The following is a 26,513-nucleotide window of genomic DNA, read 5'->3' as shown; positions in this document are numbered from 1 at the left end:
AATGAAGCAGACCGCCCCATGTCTAGTAAACAAAGTACAGCTTCGGACACCGTAGCACCCATTATTTAATGTAAACTCTAGTATTTTGTCTGTTTAGGAACAGAGGTGCAGAGAAGAACAAAAGGCAATTAATGTGTATAACTGTTTTCTCCAGGTGTGTGCTTTTCCTTGCTACATGTGATAATTTCCTGCAAATTTAAACAGCTCTTGGCTAGTAATGTGCACACTGAGCCGAGTACATACTGTAATATTAAAATATTGTGTTTATATGTATTTTGAGGTTACACTTTGCCGCCTTGCATTGTTAAGGGAACAGAGATGCAGAGAAGGAACAAAAGGCAATTAATGTGTATTATTGTTTTCTGTAGAGATTAAATGCTGGAAAACAAGTCCTTGGGCTGTCTTAATTCATGCCCCATCCACACCTGTTACATATGCACAAAGTTAGTGTTAATAAGGAAACAAGGAGTAAATGCCCCCGTTACAGATAAATTAAAATTGTTATACTGTTTTTGTAACTAATTGTCAGTAATCATTAATGTTAACAAGTTTGAACGTGGACCATGTAAGGCTATAATTGATGCAGACACATTGTGTTTTACAGCTACAGGGCAGTTACAGGTCATCTGCCAGCTTTAAAATTTAAAACATTTCAGGTGAGAATGGAAAATATTGAAGTGTGTTCAAACTGCTACTTATCAATGACAGAAGCACTTACAGAGCTTCTGACTCTTTTGGGTAAAAAACCCAAACTTCTAAAAAAAGTTGAAAACCATGTTTGTGCTTTTTGTCAGGGAAATTGCTTGTGACTGCTACAAGTGTGTGTATTGATTTCTAATATCATAAAGTATGAAGAGAGGCTGCCTGTCTTCAGTCATCAGCTATTGGATGTGTGACCCTGGCTTGCAAGTAATAAAGAACTTTTAGAAAATAAATAATGTGTCGAACTTATGTGCTTCACTTGCCTTGGAAAGGGAAACAGCAAAACTTTACTTATTACAAACAAAACTGCAGAGTTCAGAAAACCCATTTGACAGTGAAAGTGAAAGTGAAAAAGAGACTGGGTAGGAAACGTAATGCAAAATAAATGGTGTGGTTATCTTATTGAATCAACACTAGGATGACCAGGGAAGAGTTATTTCTGTTGTGTTGTGTTGCTCCAAATGCTCAGGATCTTGTTTTTTTTCATTAGCTAAATTATATTTTTTCCACCATGGTTTTATCATCCTGGCAGATGAGCTGAACTGAAAGTGTGGTGTGGTTGCATGGTTAGGACAACATTTACAAGAGTAAAGATTTTTATTGAGCCAGTTTGCACTTCAGTCCAGCAGCTCCATAGAGATAAAAAAATAAAATGAAATTATATCACACCCCCTATCATGACGAGATTGTTTTTAGGACTACTTACCTCGTAATATGGTTTGTATTCCTCATAAGTATTGCAAGGGAACACATCGTAAAAATGATCACACATAAAGGACACAAAGATCATTCAATCATTTTCTGCAGATAAAATCAGATCACATATAGCAGTTCATAAAGATCCAGACACTTTCATTCTTTATAAATGAAGTGATTATATTGTGTGTGTGCAGCCCAGTCACCAGACTAAAAAATTGGCAGTTAACATTTATCAATATGTGTCATCATATTCACATTACATGTATCTGAACTGTATGTCATGTCAGGAAGTGGAGGGGATGCTGGTGTTGCAGCTCTGTGAAGTCAGAGACCACAGTTCATGAAACTTGCTCTGCAAACATTCTGTTCTTGTGAATCTTACCAGCTCAAAGCAGGTTCAGTGATTGTGCTCAGTGCCATCTAATATTCCCTCCGTCATGGTGTTCTGATATGTTTTTGTGTCAAATTTTCAAATGTGCCACTGTTATTTGCTTCTTAGTCAGACTTACCAAATACACTCCAGTGTACTGCGCTCTGTCCTATCAGCTGAAACAGATTGACTCTATTATACTCTATTATTCTGTTAAATCTTTCTATTTATTTTTTTACAAAAGACAACATTATTTGGTCTACCCTTTATTTGTTCACTTCTCTACAAGGAAATACAATAATTTAATAATTAAGTTTGACAATGACTCATTTCATCACAACAAAATGAATCCCAAAGTGATAAAGTAGACACAGAAACAATATGAACTGAAGCGGTTTGTGTCTCACAGAGGACACATTTCAGCAGTCGTCTACAGTCAATACTGTGTTTGTGTTCACAGGAGGAGACTCTTCCTCCTACACTGAACACAGAGACACTGAGGAACTGAAGTCCAAGAACCCAAACCCAGGATAAAGAGGTTCAGTGAATGTGGTGTTGAAGGTGTGGAGGTGGATCAGTGAGTCAGAGGAGATTCTGTAGAAGGACAGAGTGCCAGCAGGACAGTCCACATACACTGCTACTCTACCAGAGGAGGAGGAGGAGGAGGAGGAGAGAGGGACTGTTTGTCTGTTATTGTGCAAGACAGAGTATCCATGATCATCAGAGCAGAACAGACTCCAGGACTGATCATTTTTTCCAAACACACAGTCTGTTCTGACTCCTCTCCTGCTGATTCCTCTGTAAGTCACTGCTATATAAACCCATCCACTCCACTCGACCTCCCAGTAACAGCGACCAGTCAGACCAGTTCTACACAGCAGCTGAGACCAGGGGTCAAATCTGTCTGGATGATCAGGATATGGCTGCTCCTCTTTCACATATGTCACCTTCTTGTTGTTGTCAGACAGTTTGAGGTCTTTGTTCACTGTGTTTGTGTCGACTGTGAGTTCACAGAAATCTGATGGAAAGAAGAAGACACAACAAAGCAGCAGGTTATCAGTCAATACAACTGTTGGGTTGTTTATTTATTAATAAGTTGATCATTTCTATTAATTGATAGATTGTTGTTTAAATATTGCATATACAGATTGTTAACATTGAGGATGGTACATATGTTGAGCAATCTGTTGTCTGTGGGGTTTGAATACATAAATATAACAGTTATTGATAGGATTGATTGTGATAACCACTTCGGCTGGCCAAACAACACCTCCTAGCTATAATATTATTACGGTATATCACAGCCTGCCATGAGCTATTGCTTTCATATTGTACACATTATTTTAAAGAGGACTTGACTGTGTGCTGTTGTGTTCTCATGAATCAAACTTAATTCACTCACACTTCTCCAGACCAGGTTTCAGTCTTTGTTCTCCACCATGGTCCAGCCTGGAAGAAGAAACACAATCAGAGCAGCTTATTAAACTTTATTAATTAATAATTAACAGAATAAAGAATAAAGTAATGAATAAAACAGTAACTATACAAGAAGATTTGGACTCCAGATGCACATTTTAGGCAGTAAAAGAAAACATACAGTCGCCTCAACTAGTGATGTTGTTGAACTAAAAGTGAAACAGTGTTTTCTGTCGTCTGGTCTGCAGTTAAGTCGGCTCATTCAAGCAGACTATCTGCTATAATTCAGTTTGTATGAAGCAAAACAAATTGTACTTCTTGTAAACTCACTGGCTGTTCACCATAGCAGTTAGTTCTCTACCTTGTGTTGGTGATCGACCTCAAACCCGAGAGTCTTTTTTCTGTCCTTTTTTCTTACCATGCCAGCAATTCTTCACAAATTACTCTTCAGTTCTTCTGGTTTCTGTTTGTAGTGTGTCATCCAAGGCACTACTCTCTCACTCTGGGGACAGCATTGCCTCATATCTTGTGGTATGTATACAGAAACAATTCCAGGTCCATGCCAGTAGTAAAGTCATTATATGTAATGTTCTTCTTTCAGTTTTTTGAAGCAGTTTCACCTCTCATCCAAGAGGCTTCTTCAGTTCTAACTAACTAGAGGGGAGTTGCAGGCTTTTAATCTCTGTGTGGGAGTGTCCTTACAGAGTCATCGAGGACAAGTGTGAGCTATGAGTTTCAGAGTTAGGGCCACTTACAGGTCATTGACCCAAGCGGCCTTTATGTGGTTTGCTAGGGCTAAGTGAACCCAGGTGTAAATGGCTGTTATGCTGTCTGGGGAGGGAACTCAGTACAGCATTGTAGGTGTGTAATAATATCGTAGGCCACCTCTGATGTTAAAAGACGGCCGTTTTAGTTTGTTGAGTTTTGTTTGTTCTTACACTGATTGATTTTGCCTGATCGCTGAAATGGGCGGAGTTGCGCACAGGTGCCACAAATTATAAATAAAGGGACTGCAGCTTGCTCTGTGGAGCTGGTGCATGCCAATCAAGCAAATCGAGACTGTGTGTCTGATTATTCACTGTTCCTCCGTTATGTAAAAAAACCTCGGTTGTTTCAAGTCCTTTTTATAATAGCAGTTTTGACACAGTTTGACGTAGATGGAGTGTTAAAAAACATCTGTCATCGCTGGCCAAGATATTTACATTGTATGTGTAACAGAGAAACAGTCTGTGAGCTCTCGTACCAGAGAGTTTCCAGTCTCCAGTCTGGATTGTTGAGTCCAGCTGAGAGCAGCTTCACTCCTGAGTCTCCTGGATGATTGTAGCTCAGGTCAAGCTCTCTCAGATGGGAGGGGTTGGAATTCAGAGCTGAGGCCAGAGAAGAACAGCCTTCCTCCGTGATAAGACAGCCTGACAGTCTGGAATTAGAAAATGGTTGATAACAGTTTAAGAAACTGCGGGAAGATGCAACCTGTTCTAGAGAGATGCTGATATATAGACAAATCAATCAAGAATCGGACTAATGGCGCACTAAGACAGATAATTATTCTAAAAAAATCTTGCAAAACAAATTGAAAATATAATCCCTGAGCTTGTCAAACCAGATCAACCAGGATTAATCAGGCAAAGAATGTCTAGTCACAATATGAAGCATCTAATAAACATCATACATTAATCTTAAATTACCTCATCAAAAGATTTTATCTCTCTCAATGCTGAAAAACCATTAGAGAGAATTGAATGGAACAAACTCATTTAGCGTTACAAGTTTGGGGTAGAAGTGGAGTTTAATAAATGGATACAGCTGCTGTACTCTGTGCCAAGGGCAAGGGTTATTGTAAGCGTAATACGTTAATAGGATTTTCTCCTCAATTCTGCTCAATTCAGCTCAATTCTGACCTGATAGTTTCCAGTTCACAGTGTGGACTCATCAGTCCTGATGACAGCTGCTTCACTCCTGAATCCTGCAGATCGTTGTTAGTCAGGTCAAGCTCTCTCAGACTAGAGGACTGGGAGCTGAGAACTGAAGACAGAGCTTCACAGCTTCTCTTGGACAGATTACAGCCACTTAGCCTGAAGAAGAATCAGACAAAAAGACAAAAACAAAATTGTTTAGTTGGTAGCTTTGACGTTTAAGTGATGACTTTTCAAAAAGTATTAATCCACTTACAGAGCTTTGTTAGATGCTTTGACCACTGGCAGCAGCCTCAGAAAAGCCTTCTCTGAAGCAGAGTATTTCTTCAGGTCAAACACTTCCAGATCTTTTTCCGATGACAGTAAGATGAAGACCAGAGCTGACCACTGAGCAGGAGAGAGGTTATCTGTGGAGAGACTTCCTGGACTCAGGTACTGTTGGATCTCCTCTACTAGAGAACAATCATTCAGTTCATTCAGGCAGTGGAACAGATTGATGCTTCTCTCTGGAGACTGATTCTCACTGATCTTCTTCCTGATGTACTGGACTGTTTCCTGATTGGTCTCTGAGCTAGTTCCTATCTCTGTCAGCAGACCTCGCAAGAGATTGTGATTGGTCTTCAGTGAAAGACCCAGGAGAAAGCGGAGAAACAAGTCCAAGTGTCCATTTGGACTCTGTAAGGCCTTCTTCACAGCACTCTGATAGAGATGTGTAAATTTAGGCTTATTTCTAAATAGTTTAGACCACCATGTTGCTACTGCCAGCAGATTGACTCCAGAGTTGATGAATGTCAGATGGACATAAAGAGCAGCCAGAAACTCCTGAACACTCAGATGGATGAAGCAGAACACCTTGTCCTGGTATAATCCTCTCTCCTCTTTAAAGATCTCTGTGAACACTCCTGAGTACACCGAGGCTGCTCTGATATTGATGCCACACTCTGTCAGGTCTGATTCATAGAAGATCAGGTTTCCTTTCTGCAGCTGCTCAAACGCCAGTTTTCCCAGAGACTCAATCATCTCCCTGCTCTCTGAATTCCAGTGTGGATCTCTCTCAACTCCTCCATCATACTTAACGTTCTTCAGTTTTAACAGAACCACCAGGAAGTGGATGTACATCTCAGTCAGGGTCTTGGGCAGCTCTCCTCCCTCTCTGGACTTCAACACATCCTCAAGAACTGTAGCAGTGATCCAGCAGAAGACTGGGATGTGGCACATGATGTGGAGGCTTCGTGATGTCTTGATGTGGGACATGATTCTGCTGGCCTCCTCCTTATCTTTGAATCTCTTCCTGAAGTACTCCTCCTTCTGTGGGTCAGTGAACCCTCTGACCTCTGTCACCATGTCAACACACTCCCGAGGGATCTGATTGGCTGCTGCAGGTCGTGTGGTTATCCAGACGCGAGCAGAGGGAAGCAGTTTCCCCCTGATGAGGTTTGTCAGCAGCACATCCACTGAGGTGGACTCTCTAACATCAGTCAGTGTCTCAGTGTTGTGGAAGTCCAGAGGAGGTCGACATTCATCCAGACCGTCAAAGATGAACACAACCTGGAACTCTTCAAACCTGCAGATTCCTGCTTCTCTGGTTTCAGTGAAGAAGTGATGAACGAGTTCCACCAAGCTGTACTTTTTCTCTTTCAGCATATTCAGCTCTCTGAAAGTGAATGGAAATGTGAACTGTATATCCTGGTTGGCTTTGTCTTCAGCCCAGTCCAGAGTGAACTTCTGTGTTAACACCGTTTTCCCGATGCCAGCCACTCCCTGTGTCATCACTTCTCTAAGTGGTTCATCTCTTCCAAGTGAGGCTTTAAATATGTCTTCACATCTGATTGCTGTTTCCAGTGTTGATGGTTTCCAGGGTGTTGTCTCAATCTGTCTGGCCTCATGTTCCATGTTGACCTGTCCTGTTCCTTCCTTCATGATATAGATCTCAGTGTAGATGTCATGGAGAGGTTTTGAAATTCCCGCTTTTGTGATTTTCTCAAACACACATTGGAACCTCTTCTTCAGATTGGTTTTGAGTTTTCGCTGGCACTCAGTAAGGATCTCTGAATGAATTAAGATAAGATGACACAATTGAGAAAACACCACAGCCAATGTAAGTCATTAGAAACATTTCCACATAAGTGTGCACATCTTTAGGTTTTTGTTTCATTCAGGAACACTCTTGTCATTGATTAAACCATTTATTGCAACAAATTATATACAGTTAGGCTTGGCGCTGAAGGCTCTGCTCCAAAAGCTCACCAGATTTGACAAGCAGCATGCTACGTCACTCCGGGGAGCGCAATGACATCCTTTTTTTAATACCAACCTGTTGGTTCTGAGATGGTGTTTGATAAGTTCTTCCGTAGATCATTTTGATTCATCTCCTGCAGAACCATTCTGGTCACTTTGATGGTGTTTATACAGTAGGTCTGCACCATCTGATCCACAGTGTCCATCCTGTCGGCATTCTCCAGTCGGCTCTTTCTGACTGCTGGGAAGCCTTCCAGGACTCCCTCCTGCTGAAGGAGCCACTTGAACTTTTTGAAGTCATCCTCTCCCAAATCCTCCAAAGTTCCCAAGAGGATTTGTTTAGGTGTCGCCATCTACCCTCTCTGCCAAGATACGAAAGAAAGATGGTTTGAAGATATATTTTTTGATTTTGATTTTCAAAATACCGCAGGCCACAAACGCAGAAGCACCCCATCAGCGGGATGTCGCCTTAATGGAGGAGCTGAACACACGTTTTGCTTGATTTGATCTCCTCTAAAAAGCGATGATGAAATAAGTGTATGTGAAAAATCTTGCTGATAGTGCCTATGAGTGAAGCTGCTTGTCAAGACAGCATCCCTGTCTGTATACTAAAAACATGGGCCAATGAATTAGCTGTAGGGTTTTAGCGATATCGCCATCAATCGCTGATTGCCAATCTATTTGCTGAGTTGTGCACTAATACTTACAGTGGGTGGGGAATATGTCATCCTGCTGATGCACTACAATTACACCAGAAGAAATCATCATCTCTATCCAGAGGATTTGGGCCTGAAGAATATGAACACAAACTATAGACATGTTGCATGTGCAGAGCTGCACTGTCTATCCAGGCAGTCTGCTGGCCTTTCTTTGCGCTGGTTCAGCTCCCCCTCAACTAATCACAGTAAGAAAACCACCGATTTTGCCTGTTCCTAATTTTGCCCCTAATTTGTCCATTGTTCATTGTATTCTGTTTTTATTTACATTTTACACAACGCTAAGCAATCCCCTCCCTTCACTCCAAAGCACCAGACTCTTTCTACTCCTTTCTATTTTGGAGGCAGCTCTCTGTGCCTCCTCCTCCTGTCTGCTTGGAGAACACAGCAGCATCCTCCTGTTCTCATATCTGCACTGACTATAGCTGAACCGGGTAAGCTACCAATTCACCGCTCCTGATAAAAGTCTGTGTTTTCAGAAAGGCCTCGCATTAAAAAAAGCTTGATGGAAAGAAACAGGCACAGAGAGCTGATGAGAGCTCATGATTACACTACTGATCAAAAATGAGTTGACAACTATTCCAAAACAAGTAAAACATCACAAGACATTATCAGGTCGATAAATATTACTAACTTGCCACCAGCAACAAGTTCAGCTCAGTATTTGTCTTATGCAACTTTATTTCATGAAGCTCTTACCAACTCAACTCAAAGCCAATCTAAGATGCTCAGTCTCTCTCAGTGACCATATTACAGTGCATAAAACGACTTCTTCTCTGCTACACCGACCTAAGGTCACATCATCAGGCAATCAGCAAGTACCGGGGCTATCAAACTATCACCTCTTGAGGTACAAAGTGGTATTAGAAGACAGAACGTTAGCATGCTAGCTTCAGATTAAATGTCTGCAACAAAGTACTCAGCTGTCTTTGACAAAACGTCAACACTGTTGTTTCTTCACACTCTCTTTGTGATTATAGTTAAGTTTTTTAATGTTTTGAATTAAAATTCTTGCACATCGCCCCTTTAAGCTTCAACTTAGCCGCCATCAACAGATTGTTGTGTTACAACTTTTGGAGAAACCAATACCTCAGGAAAAGGGTGTGTGTGATTTTTGAGATATTATCTATGCCGTAATAGGAAGGATAGGAGGAATACGTTTGACTCATAATGATCATGACTACATCTTATAAAAATAAAAGTAATGAAATTAGATTGAATTGAATGAAATAAAAACGTCTGAATGACTAGCTTAGCAATATGAGTCACAGTTTTAGTGGAAATGATAACTGCTGCATTAAAGTTACAGTGAAAGTGGTCTGTGCCATACAAACATGTTCACTTACATCTGGAGAATATGATTTGTAGGCCGGGGCGTCTTTGTAACACCACAGTACTTCATGTATATCAATGATATATTGAGACACATTTAACTTTCATAAAAATGTACAGCTCCTGCTTTTTGAATATCTTGTATCATACAGATTGTAAATTGGGTAATATTTAAATGAATTCTGCAGTCATACTTACATCACGTGACACATTTCAGTAAAATGGGCATTCATGTGTTATTTGTGTTTCAAGTTAATGTCAGATTATTATATTCAAAATGAAGCAGATTGAATGTCCAAAATCTGTCCCAGAGAAAAGAAATATGACAAAAACACATATTTTATATCAGATAATATAAATAACGACAAATCTATAATTTCATTTTCGTTACTAACATTTGGTGTCAAGAAAATAAAAAATAAGCAACACTGTGTCTTCTCTCTATTCACCTGAGCAAACAGGACCTGTCCTTTTCCCACAGAAGCTACATGCACCTGTTCACAGGTAGGAAGTCCGTCTTTTTTATTCTCCACTTGTTCAAATAATCGAATCATCAACTCGTCTGGATCAACTCTCCAACAATCAGCCAGACTCCCCACATGTTCAAATCAACACCCAGAACCGACGCTAGACCGCTCCCAGCTCCCTGAAGGACTACAGAGCTGCTCTATTAACAACAGGATGATCACTCTAATCCGTTTCTGTTGGCAAACTCTTTGACTGAACTCAGCTCCTTTTGTCTGTTTTGTATATTTTTAACTTAAAGAGATCAGATTTCAGAGACGGTTAATATTTCTAGTTGGGAAGTCAAATAATATCTACAAAAGTTTTAAAGTAATATTAAAGTAAAACATTTCATTTCCATCACAGAACATAGTTTCAGGCAGATCGACATATTTTGTTCTGATCCTGTGTCAAAATCCAGTTTTAGGTGTCAGTTTAGGAAGATTCACCATGAGAATAGAGAGACGTTTTAAAGGGTCTCTCAGTCGATTTAGAGCTTCTTGCTGAATCATTGTGGTTTGAAGTTTAGTTTCTCTCTGGTGTCCTTGTCCCTACTTCCACATCTCTGCTGTATTTTACTGTTTCATCATGTTTCAGAGTGTTCATTTCCTGCTGGGGAAAACATTTCCTGATTTTGCAGCTTCATAATAAAAGTTTCTAAATAACTAAATAATGGAGGACTTTTACTGTGAGGAGGTTACAGGGAAATAAACGCGTGACTGATTTAGACGAGCTTTGCTAGCAACTCTCCTTCGATATGAGGAAGAGGATTTACAGTTGTTCCTCTGATACAAGGCCAGTCATCAGGTATAGTCACACCTTCACACAGATAGCTCTGTTGTCATGGAGATGTAAATCCCTGCCACGCTGAGCCGACGTGTTGAGTCAAACCGAGCCGGCACATGTGTTTGGAAACACCCCAAACTGCTGTTTGCCCCGGAGCTCCCTCACAGGTTTATCCGGCCCTGCTGGTGACGTCTCTGTATTTTTCCATGAACATTTGATCTCAAATCACAACCAAACTTGATTCTACTCAGCAAACTACCAACAGTCACATGAGCACACTTTAACTCTGAAAGGTTCACTGTTAACAAACGGCAGCTTTTTACAGTAAATCATCACAGTATATTGCTGTATTATGCTTTTGTGATGCATGACGGGTAATGGTTTGGAACCTGAACCTGAAGTTTATATGTTTATATGATATATTCACTGATTTGAATGAAGTAAGATCGTGTTTGTGTTCTTTGTGATTCATTTGTAATTTTGATGAAGTCTGCAAGAACAAAAGTGTTTTATTTTCTTAAGTTGACGACATTGAGATAGTGTGTGTGTGTGTGTGTGTGTGTGTGTGTGTGTGTGTGTGAGGACAGTAATGAAACACAGCAGCATGAAAAAAGACAAATACAGGAAGTGGAATCTAAAACAAGACAACCAAGGAGACAAAAGACAAACTGAATAATTTCATGTGTTTTATTATTCCCACTTAACAGAGTTGGATGTCACGGTGCCCCCTAAGGGTCATGACCAGAATGTTTTTAGGACTCGTAATTTGGATTGTATTCCACAGAAGTATTGCAAGAGAACGCATTAAAAAATGATCAAAACAAAAAGAACAAAAAGATCATTTGATCTTTTTCTGCTGATAAAATCAGATCACATATAGTCGTTCATAAAGACCCAGACACTTGCATTCTTTATAAATGAAGTTATTATATTGTGTGTGTGCAGCCCAGTCACCAGACTAAAAGATTGGCATTTAACGTTTATCAATACATGTCATCATATCCACATTACATGTATCTGAGCTGACTGTCATGTCAGAAGGTGGAGGGTATGCTGGTGTTGCAGCTCTGTGAAGTCAGAGACCACAGTTCATGTCTGTGTTTCAACATCTGTGAGCGTGAAACCGCTGGATATTTTTAAAGAGATGTCAGGACATTTTCCAGCTAAGTTTGTGGCGACAGAATCAGAACACAATGTTCTCCCTGACCCTAACCTGACTCTATTTATTGAAGTTCTGTACAGAAGAAGTATTCCGACACACAGAAACTTCAGTAGAGTACCTGACATGCCTGCCCTCCAGTGGTCTCAGTTTCCTCTTTTGGAAAATGAGATGATCTCTTATTTACCTGTTGGCATTTTCCCACTATAACAGGAGGAGCTGACGGGCTAACAGGCAAGTCAGTGAAACAGCACTGTAAATGTTCAAATACCAGGCAGCTTCCTCTGGTTTTACACTCAAACTGCTGTTGAAGGATTTGATCTGATTGGTTTGTTTGAAGCATCACTCAGAGATTTAAAGATCGAGGCCCAGAAATGATGCAGATCAGAACACAGCCAAAGTATGTGAATCAGAGGAGCTGGACACAATTTATATCTGTCACAATAAGAAGATACATATGAGATCTCAGCAGCCGAGTCATTGAGCTCTGATGACAAAACCAAATGAGGATGTTTGACAATGACTCATTTCATCACAACCAAATGAATCCCAAAGTGATAATGTAGCTATAGAAACAATATGAACTGAAGTGTTTTGTGTCTCACAGAGGACACATTTCAGCAGTCATCTTCAGTCAATACTGTGTTTGTGTTCACAGGAGGAGACTCTTCCTCCTACACTGAACACAGAGACACTGAGGAACGGAAGTCAACCAGCCCAAACCCAGGATAAAGAGGTTGAGTGAATGTGGTGTTGAAGGTGTGGAGGTGGATCAGTGAGTCAGAGGAGACTCTGTAGAAGGACAGAGTGCCAGCAGGACAGTCCACATACACTGCTATTCTACCAGAGGAGGAGGAGGAGAGAGGGAGGACTGTTCTTCTGTTATTGTGCCAGACAAAGTAACCACGATCAGAGCAGTCCAGACTCCAGGACTGATCGTTCCATCCAAACAAACAGTCTGTTCTGATTACCCTGTAAGTCACTGCTATGTAAACCCATCCTCTCCACTCGACTTCCCAGTAAGAGCAACCAGTCAGACCAGTTCTACACAGCAGCTGAGACCAATAGTCAAATCTCTCTGGATGATCAGGATATGGCTGCTTCTCTCTCACATATGTCACCTTCTTGTTGTTGTCAGACAGTTTGAGTTTTCTGTTCACTGTGTTTGTGTCAACTGTGAGTTCACAGAAATCTGAAAAAGACACAACACAGCAGCAGGTTATCAGCTAACACAACTGTTGGGTTGTTTATTTATTTATAAGTTGATCATTTCTATTAATAATATATTGTGTAAATATTACTAGAAAACTATATCTTATTGCATATACAGATTGTTAACATTGAGGATGGTACATATTTTGCCATCTATTGTCTGTTGGGTTTGAACAAACAAATATCACAACTATTAATTATATCGATTGTGATAACCACTTCAGCTGGCCAAACAACGCCCCTAGCTGTGATACTATTACAGTATATCACAGCTTGTCATTAGCTATTGCTTTAATATGGTAAATATTATTTCAAAGAGGACTTGACTGTGTGCTGTTGTGTTATCATGAATCAAGCTGAATCCACACTCACACTTCTTCAGACCAGGTTTCAGTCTCTGTTCTCCACCATGGTCCAGCCTGGGAGAAGAAACACAGTCAGAGCCGCTTATTAAACTTTACTGATCCCCAGGAGAAATTCAGGCATCACAACAGCACAAGGACAGAAATGAGTCCAGATAAACAGAGAGGGTTTGCTGTAGCTCAGGAGGTAGCCTCTCTAGTAATCTACCTCCTGAGCTACAGGACTGAACCCCAAATTGCTCCTGATGAGCAGTTGGCGCCTTGCATGGCAGCCTCTGCCACCATTGTATGAATCTGCGTGTGAATGTGGCAAGTATTGTAAAGCACTTTGAGTGGTCAGTAGACTTGAAAAGCGCTTTTGCTATTGCAAAACGATTTACAATTTACCAGATAAACAAAAACAAATAATGAACAGAATATAAATTCCAACAATGAATAAAATACAAAGATTTGGACTCAAAATGCAAAATTACAGGCAGTAAAATAAAGAATACAGTCGCCACAACTAGTGATGTTATTGAACTAATACAGAAACAATGTTTTCTGTCGCAGCATTGCCTCATCTCTTGTGCTTACATGTACAGAAATAACTCCAGTTCCATGCAAGTAGTAATGTATTAATATGTAATATTGTATAATGTTGGCAATATTTTTTTGGATTAAACAGGAACATTTCATAACCCTCCTTCTTAATGATTTCACATCCAACAGTCATAAGTGCTGTCAAACAGTAAGCAGTGTTCCTCAGTTTATAAGTGTAACACAGAAACAAAAGTGTGAACGTGTGTGAGCTCTTGTACCTGAGGGTTTCCAGTCTCCAGTGTGGATCCTCTAGTCCAGCAGTCAGAAGCTTCACTCCAGAGTCACCTGGATGATTGTAGCTCAGGTCTAGCTCTCTCAGATGAGAGGGGTTGGAGCTCAGAGCTGAGGCTAGATAAGAACAGCCTTCCTCTGTGATCAAACAACCTGACAGTCTCAAAATAGAAAATGGTTGATGCCAGTTTAAGAAAGTGCAGGAAGATGCAACCTGTTCTAGAGATTTGCTAACATACAGACATTAATCAAAGGATCAAGGGTTGGAAATCGACTTACAAATAACTCTGACTGATTCAAGAAGTAAAGATTATTCTTTTTTGATACCATGTTTCAGAAAGTTGTTGAATAATCTTACAGATTTCTTGTCCTTTCATCAACAACTACATTAGAGCAGTGAACACTTAAATGATCAACTGAAAGCTAACAGCTGAATACTGACCTCAGAGTTTCCAGTTCACAGTGTTGACTCTCCAATCCAGCAGACAGCTGCTTCACTCCTGAATCCTGCAGGTTGTTTTTACTCAGGTCCAGCTCTTTCAGACTAGAGGACTGGGAGCTGAAAACTGAAGACAGAGCTTCACAGCTTCTCTTTGACAGGTTACAATCACTCAGCCTGAAGACAAATCCGAAAAAAGACGAGCAAAATACTGGACATCAACTTTTAAGCATATTTGATAATATTTGTCCTTCTTGTGAGTTGCAGGAATGCAGGAAGATGCTACCTGTTCTAGAGAGATGCTGACATATAGACATGAGTCAAACAAGAATCAGAAATCAACACATTAAACTCTGACAGATTTGACTAGTCAAGATTATTAACTTTCATTGAGTGTGCAGCTTTCACATTCTCATTTAACAACGTTTAAGATCATTTTGTCAGAGGAAGAATCCTACAGATGTAGCCTCTTTTTCGGCCTGAATGTAGTTAAGATTTAAATGATCAGCTGATAAAAAAGCAGATTTCTGACCTCAGAGTTTCCAGTTCACAGTATGGACTCTTCAGTCCTGATGACAGCAGCTTTACTCCTGAATCCTGCAGGTCGTTGTTACTCAGGTGCAGCTCTCGCAGACATGAGGACTGGGAGCTGAGAACTGAGGACAGATTGTCACAGCTTCTCTTTGACAGATTACAGTCACTCAGCCTGAAGAAGAATCCGACAAAAAGACAAAAGCAAAATGGTTTACTGACAGCTTTCACTTTCAAGTCTGATTACTTCTTGACGATATTTGTCCTTCATTCCACCTACTGAGCTTTGTTGGATGCTTTGACCACTGGCAGCAGCCTCAGAAGAGCTTCCTCTGAAGCAGAGTATTTCTTCAGGTCAAACACGTTCAGATCATTTTCTGATGACAGTAAGATGAAGACCAGAGCTGACCACTGAGCAGGAGACAGTTTATCTGTAGAGAGACTTCCTGATCTCACGTACTGTTGGATCTCCTCCAATAGAGAACCATCATTCAGTTCATTCAGACAGTGGAACAGATTGATGCTTCTCTCTGGAGACTGATTCTCACTGATCTTCTTCTTGATATACTCAACTATTTCCTGATTGGTTTCTGAGATTGTTCTGGTCTGTGTCAGCAAACCTCGCAGGAGATTCTGATTGGTCTCCAGTGAAAGACCCAGGAGGAAGCGGAGAAACAAGTCCAGGTGTCCATTTGGACTCTGAAAGGCCTTGTCCACAGCACTCTGGTAGAGATGAGTAGGTTTAGATTTACTCCTAAATAGTTTAGACCACCACGTTGGTTCTGCCAGCAGATTGACTTCAGATTTGATGAATGTTAGATGGACATGAAGAGCAGCCAGAAACTCCTGAACACTCAGATGGATAAAGCAGAACACCTTGTCCTGGTACAGTCCACTCTCCTCTTTAAAGATCTCTGTGAACACCCCTGAGTACACTGAGGCTGCTCTGATATTGATGCCACACCCTGTCAGGTCTGGTTCATAGAAGATCAGGTTTCCTTTCTGCAGCTGCTCAAAAGCCAGTTTTCCCAGAGACTCAATCATCTCTCTGCTCTCTGGGGTCCAGTGTGGATCTCTCTCAGATTTTCCATCATATTTGACATTCTTCACTTTGGACTGAACCACCAGAAAGTGGATGTACACCTGAGTCAGGGACTTGGGCAGCTCACTTCCCTCTCTTTCGTTAAACATGTTCTCCAGAGCTGTAGCAGTGATCCAGCAGAAGACTGGGATGTGGCACATGATGTGGAGGCTCCGTGATGCCTTGATGTGGGAGATGATTCTGCTGGCCTGCTCCTCGTCTCTGAATCTCTTCCTGAAGTACTCCTCCTTCTGTGGGTCAGTGAACCCTCTGACCTCTGTCACCATGGCAACACAGTCACGGGGGATCTGATTGGCTGCTGCAGGTCGTGTAGTTATCCAGACTCGAGCAGAGGGAAGCAGTTTCCCTCTGATGAGGTTTGTCAGCAGCACATCCACTGAGGTGGACTCTGTAACATCAGTTAGGATCTCAGTGTTGTGGAAGTTCAGAGGAAGTCGACACTCATCCAGACCGTCAAAGATGAACACAACCTGGAACTCTTCAAACCTGCAGATTCCTGCTTCTTTGGTTTCAGTGAAGAAGTGATGAACAAGTTCCACCAAGCTGTACTTTTTCTCTTTCAGCACATTCAGCTCTCTGAAAGTGAATGGAAATGTGAACTGTATGTCCTGGTTAGCTTTGTCTTCAGCCCAGTCCAGAGTGAACTTCTGTGTTAAGACTGTTTTCCCGATGCCAGCCACACCCTTTGTCATCACTGCTCTGATTGGTTCATCTCCTTGAGTTGAGGCTTTAAAGATGTCCTCACATCTGACTGTTGTTTCCAGTGTTTGTGGTTTCCAGGTTGCAGTTTCAATCTGTCTGACCTCATGTTCCATGTTGACCTCTCCTGTTTCTTCCATCATGATAAAGATCTCAGTGTAGATCTCATGTAGAGGTTTTGAAATTCTTGCTTTTGTGATTTTCTCGAACACACATTGAAACTTCTTCTTCAGCTTGGTTTTGAGTTTTCGCTGGCACTCAGCGAGAATCTCTGAATTAAGAAAAAATATTTGACACAACTGAGATAATGCCACAGTAAATGTGATCTTGAGGTTATCCAAAATTTTGCTTGTATATCTGAAATGAAAACTACTGCACTGTCGTATTCAAAGGAAATCTTTTTTTTTTCACAGAATGAAGGGCTGTAGAACTGATGTGTTGAATTGAAGTCTGCCTTCAGCACACAATGTCTTGAACTCCTAATGCCCACACACCTTACCATGACATCTATTTTTGTAAAACGTCTTGTTCACCAGAGTTTCCCTCTCAGTTTTGGGTTTATGAAGAGGCCCTAGTTTCCATAATCCAAGTGTGGTGTTTCTTTTTCTAGGTTGCTGCTCTTTAAGGTTTCTTAAAATATTATTGGTCTGACACTTGACCTGAGAAACCTTTTAATGACTTGGTAACCCTATCATGAGCTATTGGCCCATAAAAGAGATGTGATGCATGATCTATATGCAACTTCCTACTTTGTGAAAATTGACGCAACTACACAGGCTTCAGAGCAAATGTGGCACTCAAACCCCTCCACCATATTCACGAGGGTCACTTTGATATGAGGAGGGCAAAGTCAATATCTGTTGTATGTGTTTAGAATGTGTTGTTAATGTTAAGTAGTGTACCATAGTTTGTTATGTGATGTAAGGCTGCCTAATATATAAATTTTCACTTTCTGTTTTTAATGACCTACCTGAAGGTTCTGAGATAGTGTTTGATAATTGATCCCGCAGATCATTCTGATTAATCTCCCCCAAAACCATTCTGGTCACTTTGATGGTGTTTATACAATAGGTCTGCACCATCTGATCCACTGTGTCCATCCTGTTTGCTTTCTCCAGTCGACATTTTGGGATTGCTGGGAAGCCCTCCAGGGCCCCCTGAAGGTGCCACTTGAATTTTTGAAAGTCCTCATCTCCCAAATTCTCTAAAGTTCTGAATATAATCTGTTTAGGTGTTGCCATCTGCCCTCCCTGCAAAGATACAAATGATAGATTGTTATACGATACAACCTTCCTTCTGGTTTCAACCTTTGCTTTTCTTTTTTAGTCTATAACTCTACATACCTCAGTTGAATTTATTAAATCGCTGAATTGCACCAAATCTCCCTCAATCTTCTGGATTTGGGACCTTCCTCTGCACTGTAGCTACCCTGCTAGCACTGATCATATCAGTACAATTTGGCCAGTCATGGACAAACTGTATGATTCATCCTGTCCCCTGTGCATCTATTGTTGTTAGACGACTACAAAAAAGGAGCTCTTAACTATGGACTGCAAGGAAGTGTCCTCTAAGTCTTGGCTGAACCTTCACCTTTCTGAGCTAAAGAAAATCCTTAACATCCAGAGTTTCCCAGCTACCCTGTACTGTGCTTACTAGCATCCAGCTGTCCAGCTGAACTGTCTTGAGCCAGCTAGTGCCCCTCCAGCCTGTTCTAATCCTGCCGTTTCTGTTTGTTGTGAGCTGGCTTCCTCTACTTGACAGCTGACTTCAGGAAGTCCCATGCTGCCCACCACCTTCTTCTCATCAATGGTTCTGCGTGGAGCAAGTCAGGTGCACCAGGCTTCTCGGTATGCACATTGCTGATGACCTCAGCTTGTCATATCACTGTGCAGTCCTGACCGAGAAGGTGGGACAGAGTTGCACTCCACTGTCACCACCAGAAGAGAACTAGCATCCTTGAACTTGTAATCATGATACCAGCAGGTTCAAAATATCCCAAACAATATGTTCAATGAATGATGACATGTTGGGAGAATTACCATAGAAATCAAACACAAACAAATTGCAAAACCCGAGTGTAAAACAGATACAGATCCCAGCTATTAAAGTTTCTCTAGCGATGAGCCCTTGAAAAATTGCCCCAAAATGATTTCCCCTCTGCTGTAAATGTGTCTAAAGTGGTGAAGATAGACTGGAATTGTTATAATGTGGGGCACAGGCAACAGCAAAAATGATGCAAAATTATTGAAGACAACCATAAGTAATATGTATCACAGTCTAATTTCCAAGTACAGGCCTAAAAAAATAGCTGGTTGCCTTTAACCATACTCATCTAAATGTCATTCCTGATTATGCTATAAACTGCAGACATGACATAGGCCTACTGTTTACCATTACAGATTGGACAGTCCAGGTCATGAAAGTTGAACAGGTGAAATAATATATAATTAGTGAAGAGAATGGGCCTTTTATGACACAAGAAAAAACTGAATTCAAAATACAACCCTAATATTGCTTTGTTAGTATCATCTTGTGTTTATATCCCCAAATTGGTAAGGGAACCTTCCAAAATAGATTTCCCTTATAATTGGAGCATTTTTTAATATCATCCTCTAGGATTATCGACCCTGCTTTCATTTGAACTGGACTGGAACCCTCTCAGTCAGCCTGGTGTCTTCAAGACAGCCCCTCAAGGGTCATGAAATGACTCCAAACACAACAGGACATCAGTAACTTCAAAGACCATATGACAAGACGGTTTATTGAAGGATGAAGCATCTACCTATCTTAAGACTGGCTCAGAGGTCACAAGGAAAAGTGAAATTCCCTCTCAGGACCTTGGACGCCAGGGTGCCATGGATTGTGTAGATGCGTATCTACATGACTGTTTGTTAACACCAACACCGCTATCATGGAAGAGAACAGGAAACAAATAGTGTGTTGATTGTAATTCTCTGTTTCATTTCACTGCACCCATCAATTATATCTATGTATCAATACATGTATGCATGTAATGCTTATGAGTTGCCACTCGTAACATTTCAAACTGTATTAATAATGTTTTTCATGCATTTCTTAATATGTGGTGTCCTGTAAATTCATCAGTCTAAACTGTATGCTTGCAAAATCAAGCACACTGAGAAAAAATAACTTTCTTGTTGTTGTCATGTCTTTGTGTTTTTAATTTGCTTAAATTACAATTATTATTATTGTTATTTGTATTATTGTTATTATTTTCCCTAAATTAATATTTGTTTTGAAACTTGTGTGAGAGAAGGGGGCTTCTGTAACCTGGTGCAGTTTGACAAGATGTAGGACTATTTGAATTTCAGTATTTTATTACTAACATAGACATTTTTGGGTATGTTGTCAATTACAGATCTTAGAAAGTCAGAAGCACCCAAAATCAGAATCAGCAGGTCAGATTAAAAAAAAGGAGGAAATCAGAATTGGCCATGAAAATTGTCATCAGTGCATCTCTACATATAATTGTAAATTGGTTGGTTACACCACTAGGTGGAGACAAATTGAACTGAGTTTCATTGCATTGATACCTGTTATCCTAAAATGTTGTTTCATATCAGTATTCTTTGCCTCAGCACACAGTTTAGTTAGCTGACTCCACAGAATTGTCATATTAAAGGCTCGTTTTGATAACATGTGAGAAGCTGCGTCCATATCGAGAAATAAGAGTTTACTTCCTCATCTGAGTGTTGATGAGCAGCCTGTTCGTTGGTTTACGTGACTAATGACAAGAAAACAGAAACCACACTAACCAACAGTCATCTGATTCTTGAGACATGAACTGTGTAAATGGGATTTATCTGATTAAATAAAGGTTACTATTAATAGGAAATAATGTCTGTGTCGGTGCTGGTAAGATTACATTTTAAACACTTGCAGTGTTAACATTAAAAACACTTAAATCCAGTTGATCTAAACTTTCTGACCAGTCGACACTCGTGTTTTTTACAGACCATATCTCAGATTATAATCAAATTGCTGTCAATTCTACCTGTGAACCACTAAAAGTGATTCATGAGAATGATTCTCCAATTATTGTCCTTTAACTTCAAGTGACGTCCAGAATATTTATACCTGCAACAAATAAATTTTTACAGCACAAACATAAAGTGATGGTGTTGATCAAACATGTCCAGATTTGTCTGATAGGATTCTCACCTGCTGAACTCACCTCAGGTCAATTTACAGACACTTTCCAGCTTCATGTGTGGACGAAACACTGGAAGAGAAGAAGTTGCTTGTTTCTTCCCTGTCAGTCCTGGTGTCTGTGTCCATCTGATCTGAGGACACCGTCACATCCTCATAACTTCAGTGTCCGAGTCTAAAGATACATCAGAGTGACGTCAGAACCGGTCAGTATCAGAGAAATCACACATCAGATGGTGTAGTTCTACTATCTGTTCACCAGATAGTGCTAACTAAACATCTAATGAGCCACAAATCAGGTCAGCTCAGAAACATGTAATGGAGGAGCAGCAGTTTGATCTCATGTAACAGAGCTGATGAGACACAATGTGAAGTTTATATGTTGTTATCTATGAATTCACTATTTTGGATGAAGAAACATTAACGTTCTGATGGACCGTCTGAGGGTCATCCAGCTCATTTGCCTGACAGCAGAACCACAGCGAGACGATTTACAGAACTCCTAAGTTTAGTTCAGTGTACTCATGACATATATTGTTGGAAACCTTAGATTTTTGTGATTCTACTCATTCAAACCATTTCAAGATAAAACCACTTCAGGTAGGTAGACATTAACAAAGTTTTGACAACTCACCGTTGAAACATCTTGCTGTTTCAGAAGTGCATCAAACTTCTACAAAAACTGTCTTGTCTTATTCCCAAACATCGAGTTGATCCATGTCAGTCAAATAATTAAGTCAAAGCACAGTAATCCATGATTAAAGAGTGACAAAATACAGATTAACTGCCATCACATATGCTTTCATCAGTCGAACACTCTTTCCATGTACCTTTTCACTGCATACATTTTTACTTTAAAGTACAGGTGGAATTTATAACATCAATGTAGGCTGCATTCTGTTGATGTTGGCCCCGACCCATGTATCTATACAGTTATCAACGGTTTACGTAGTGTTGAAGTACTATGGGCCGGCCATAGGTACTTTTATTAATGGCTGACCATGCTAACCTGGGGAGCAAGAGGGACATTTCTAGCTTTTAAACTTATTCATGAAAGATAAAAATATGGCAGTGCTTCCACTTAGAACTACACAAACAACGTGCATTGAAAAAATTTACAACATGTTTTTAGCCTAAAACAAACCTTAATAAAATAAAATAAAATGACCTAAATGTAAAGTTGACACAAACACATTACTTAAAATGCTAGCAATTAATTGAGTTAAATGAAGAAATGATGATGAAAAAGTAAAACATAAAACAGACTTGAAAGTGCTTCCCTTTACTATTTAAGCCTGTATTAGATTCTCCACCTACAGTCAATTTTCATCAATATGTACCCTTAAATTTAACTTCTGAGTTATAACGTTTGTATCTCATTAACCAGTTCACAAGCTAACTAATAGGTCCTCCAGTTTTATGTATTTTTCCCTTTTTGTCAGCTGTCTCTCCACCCAAGTACTCGTTTTTGACGATCTTATATGCAAAAAGTTAGTGTTAATAAGGACATACTGAGTAAATGCCCTTGTTACTCTCAAGCACAGGCAATTTGAGGTCATAAAATGCCTTTTTTTAACAGGTATGTGGATATTTCCTAAGAAACACGTGTTAAGTTGTTTTTTTGTTATCAAGTTTGAACACGGACCATGTAAGGCTATAATGATGCCGACACATTGTATTTTCCAGCTACAGGGCAGTTACAGGTAATCTGCAGGCTTATTTTAAAATCAAAAAAGGTCAGGTGAGAATGGAAAACATTGAAGTGTTTTCAAACTCCTATAGATCAATGACAGAAGCACTTACAGAGCTTCTGACTGTTTGGGGGAAAAAAACCCCAACTTCTAAAAATAACAACTGAAAACCATGTATGTCCAATTAATGTTAACCTGTGGTGGATGTGGAGATAGTGGGAATGTTATTTTAAGTGAGTGTCAGAGGTGGGGGACTTGAGTCACATGACTTGACTCGAGTCGCAAATTTGAGGACTTGAGACTTGCTTGACTAACACTCATGAAAGACTCGACTTGACTTTGACTTGGCATTCATAACTTGAGACTTGACTTAGACTTGACACAGATGACTCGAAAGTCTTGGCTTTTCTTTCTTTCTTTCTTTTTTGCGCATATTGAGACATTAGTTTAGTTTTTGATACTTTGCCCTCTGCCACTGTATGACGTGGTGCATGCAAGCCTGACAGGTGGCAGAAAGGATCAGAGGAGGAGAGGCAGCATGGAGGGAGCTCCGAAAATCATCAAATTTGGATTCAAAGATTATTTCATCAGTGGGTGACTTGCTTGAGTATTTGCAATGACTCGACTTGACTTGCTTTATTTTCATCACAGTTAACTTGGAACTTGCTTGAGACTTGAAGGTTAAGACTTGAGACTTGCACGTATGTGACTTACTCCCACCTCTGGTGAGTGTACATGTAACCTTGTGACTGCTCCAACTGTGTGTATTTATTTCTACTATTATAAAGGACGAGGAGAGACTGCCTTTCTCCAGTCATCATCTATGCGCTGCTGATGTGTGACTGTTGCTTGCAAGTAATAAAGAACTTTAAAAATAAATATTGTGTTGAACTTGGTGTTTGACCAACTCTCATTTGCACTAGACAAGCTACTGATTTTCAGTTGCTACAACAGGTTCAGCATCAGCTTTGAATTTACTCTGTGTGTGACTGGGATAAGTGTTGTAGGAACATTTTAGTTTACCAGGAAATATAACAGGTTTCATGAGACTGAAGGAAATGCAAGTGCATTTTCCTCTGGTCAAGATGCTTCACTTGCCTTGGAAAGGGGAAGAGCAACATTTAACCTATGAAAAACAAAGCTGCAGACTTCAGAAAACTCATTTGACAGTGACATGAATGAAGTGAAAAAAGAGACTGGGTAGGAAACATAGTGCATAGTTCTTATTTAAGCAACATAAATGGTATGGTTATCATATTTAATATTTTCTAACAATACTAGGATGACCACGGAAGAGTTATTTGTGGTGAAACCATATTGTCTTGTGTGTAGTTCCCACAGGTAATACTTATGACAAATTGGAGGGCAGCAGCAGCTGTTTTCAGCTGTGGCTGCTTGCAGCGCACACCAGGGCCCGTATTCACAAAGACTTTTATCTTAACGTTAGGAGACCTACTTTTAGTTATGAAAACAGTGAACTCCTAAACTAGAAGTAACTCTCTGTTGCTATGGATGACGTCATTTTATAAGGACGCACTTAGAAGCGGTGACAACGGTGATTGGCTGTTGAGTGACAGGGCAGCCCATTGAAAAGTCATTTAGGCTACGCAATGCATGAAGTGAAAATAAGGAAGTTGCCTGCAAGCCCATGACAAAGCCTATGGAAAGATATTGGATAAAGAAATGTGTTTATGATGAGAATTAAGTGCCCCCCCCCCCGCCACAACAAAAACGCTTCGGACAAAAACTACAAATTAAAAGATTGCGATGAAAAACGTGAATTGCCAGGCGGCATTTGCTCGAAAAGCTGCGTCAAACCACTCTCCTAAAATTCGGGAATCGTGTGTTGATCCGGGCCATTTCGCAACAATGTCCAGTATATTGTAACATGCGTCAAAGACAATTTGTGTATTGATGGAATGCAACTTTTTCCGATTGACAAAAACCCTATTCGCACGGGACTAGTATAACCTGGGGACCTCCAGTAATTTGTAATTATTGTGGAGGTCGTCTGTGATCTTAATCCCGTGTGAATCTGCCATGTCCATAATTTGTAAAGTAAAAATTCCACCGCAAATTACCTATCATATTTCACCAAACACAGAGGTCGTGTGATAATATCAGTCCCGTGCGAATCGGCATCTCTGTGATTTGGGGTCGTTTTTTGTTTTTCTTAAGGTTTTTCTTAAGGCCTTTTTCCCGGTCGAGAATTATGGAGGCTGCGTTGGGAATTATAAATGAAAGTTTTGACAGCATTTTGGGTGCAAATTCAGGAGACTCATCAGAAGAGCGAAATTTCGAACATTTTTCCATCTTTCAACAGGCTCACCAGTTATTATATTAAAAATATCCATATATAACAGTTGTGCTGCTCCAGCAAGGGCTTCGGTGCGATCAACCCGGGGATAATGTCAGTAAAACACAGACTTTGCTTATCCTGTGCGAATGCGCCGCACGAAACACGGATGTGGTGGGATAAATTCTAAATCACTTGAGGTCCCCAGGTAATACTAGTCCCGTGCGAAGAGCTGCATTTTCCCCGTAGCCAAATACCGGTGTGTATTTTAACTCTGGCGTTATTGGATTGTTTCGGTTGGTTGGGAACGTTATTGCGTCCCTCACCAACTCAACCACAACTTCAGTCCCTTCACGGTCCATCTGACATCGTTTTAATAATTCCCTGTCATTTAGCGTCTCCAAAACATTTGGCTGTGACCAGGTCTTAGCGAGTTAGGAGTCCTCTGGACTACTTCTAAGGTCTCCCAGACTTAGGTGCTACTTTTAGGCTTAAAATGTTTTGTGAATAACTCTTATTTTCAAAAATTAGGAGTCCTAAAGTTACGACTGACACGCCCATTATTTTTAGGAGTTGCTCCTAAATTCGCCTGTTAGGAGCTACTTTTAGCCTTAAGATTCTTTGTGAATATGGGCCCAGATGTTTAAGGTTACACATGAGGGAATGATGTTCAGCTCGTCAGACATTTTCTTGATGTTGAAGACAACTCTCAAATCAAGTTTCAGAATCAGTATTCCTTTATTGTCACACAAACTTGGAAATTTGTCTGCCAGGATAGTAGTATTTTAAAAAACGATAACAATGGTAAAAAAGTCCCCAATGCCGTCTCTCGATCAACTGAGGTACCAACATGAATACACAATCTCTTATATGGTCTTTTGAACCACCCGGTGCGCCACTGAACAGTTTGACATTTTCTCGCTACCTTGGCCGTTATTTTCCCAGATTTAGTTGACAGTAGGACACAGACCACCTGTCTCCACTCTATCCTTTTAATGTGCTAAAGCTTATCCATTTTTTCATTGTTATACCTTTTCTTGCATGTCTGCTTGGGGACAGTTTTGGATCATTTCAAAGACACACTTGGTGTTCTCTCCATCCTGTTAGTGCACGTTTCTTTTATACAATAGTTATTAGTGCACAATAATAAAACCATGTTCAGTAATCAGGGTTCGTACGGGTGCTTGAAATCCTTGAAAGTGCTTGAATTTCAATGTTGTGTTTTCAAGGTCTGAAAAGCGCTTGGATTTTAGTTTAAGTACTTGAAAGTGCTTGACATTATAACTCTGTGTCTTTCACAAAATTGGGATCAGACTGGATAATTAATTTCTGAAGTTTTTGCTTTATTAAAATATGATTTTAG

General features: G+C 40.2%; 1 protein-coding gene across 1 annotated transcript in view; it reads right to left on the bottom strand.

Moving 5' to 3' along the window:
• Nucleotides 1-21,455, bottom strand: part of LOC115573862 (uncharacterized) — a 40,078-nt gene extending 18,623 nt beyond the window's left edge. Inside the window, 12 exon segments of the mRNA XM_030404909.1 lie at nt 5,086-5,259; nt 5,357-7,148; nt 7,415-7,691; nt 11,704-11,743; nt 12,514-13,027; nt 13,420-13,466; nt 14,210-14,383; nt 14,665-14,963; nt 15,181-15,367; nt 15,473-17,264; nt 17,964-18,243; nt 21,189-21,455. Of these exon segments, the coding sequence (XP_030260769.1) occupies nt 5,086-5,259; nt 5,357-7,148; nt 7,415-7,691; nt 11,704-11,743; nt 12,514-13,027; nt 13,420-13,466; nt 14,210-14,383; nt 14,665-14,963; nt 15,181-15,367; nt 15,473-17,264; nt 17,964-18,234 (5,567 nt within the window). The 5' untranslated portion in view covers nt 18,235-18,243; nt 21,189-21,455.
• Between the last annotated feature and the right edge of the window lie 5,058 nt (nt 21,456-26,513).

Source organism: Sparus aurata, chromosome 22 (assembly GCF_900880675.1).
Source record: "Sparus aurata chromosome 22, fSpaAur1.1, whole genome shotgun sequence".
Lineage (NCBI taxonomy): Eukaryota > Metazoa > Chordata > Actinopteri > Spariformes > Sparidae > Sparus > Sparus aurata.
Note: the sequence above shows the minus strand (reverse complement) of the source record. Positions and strands in the feature narration are given on the sequence as shown.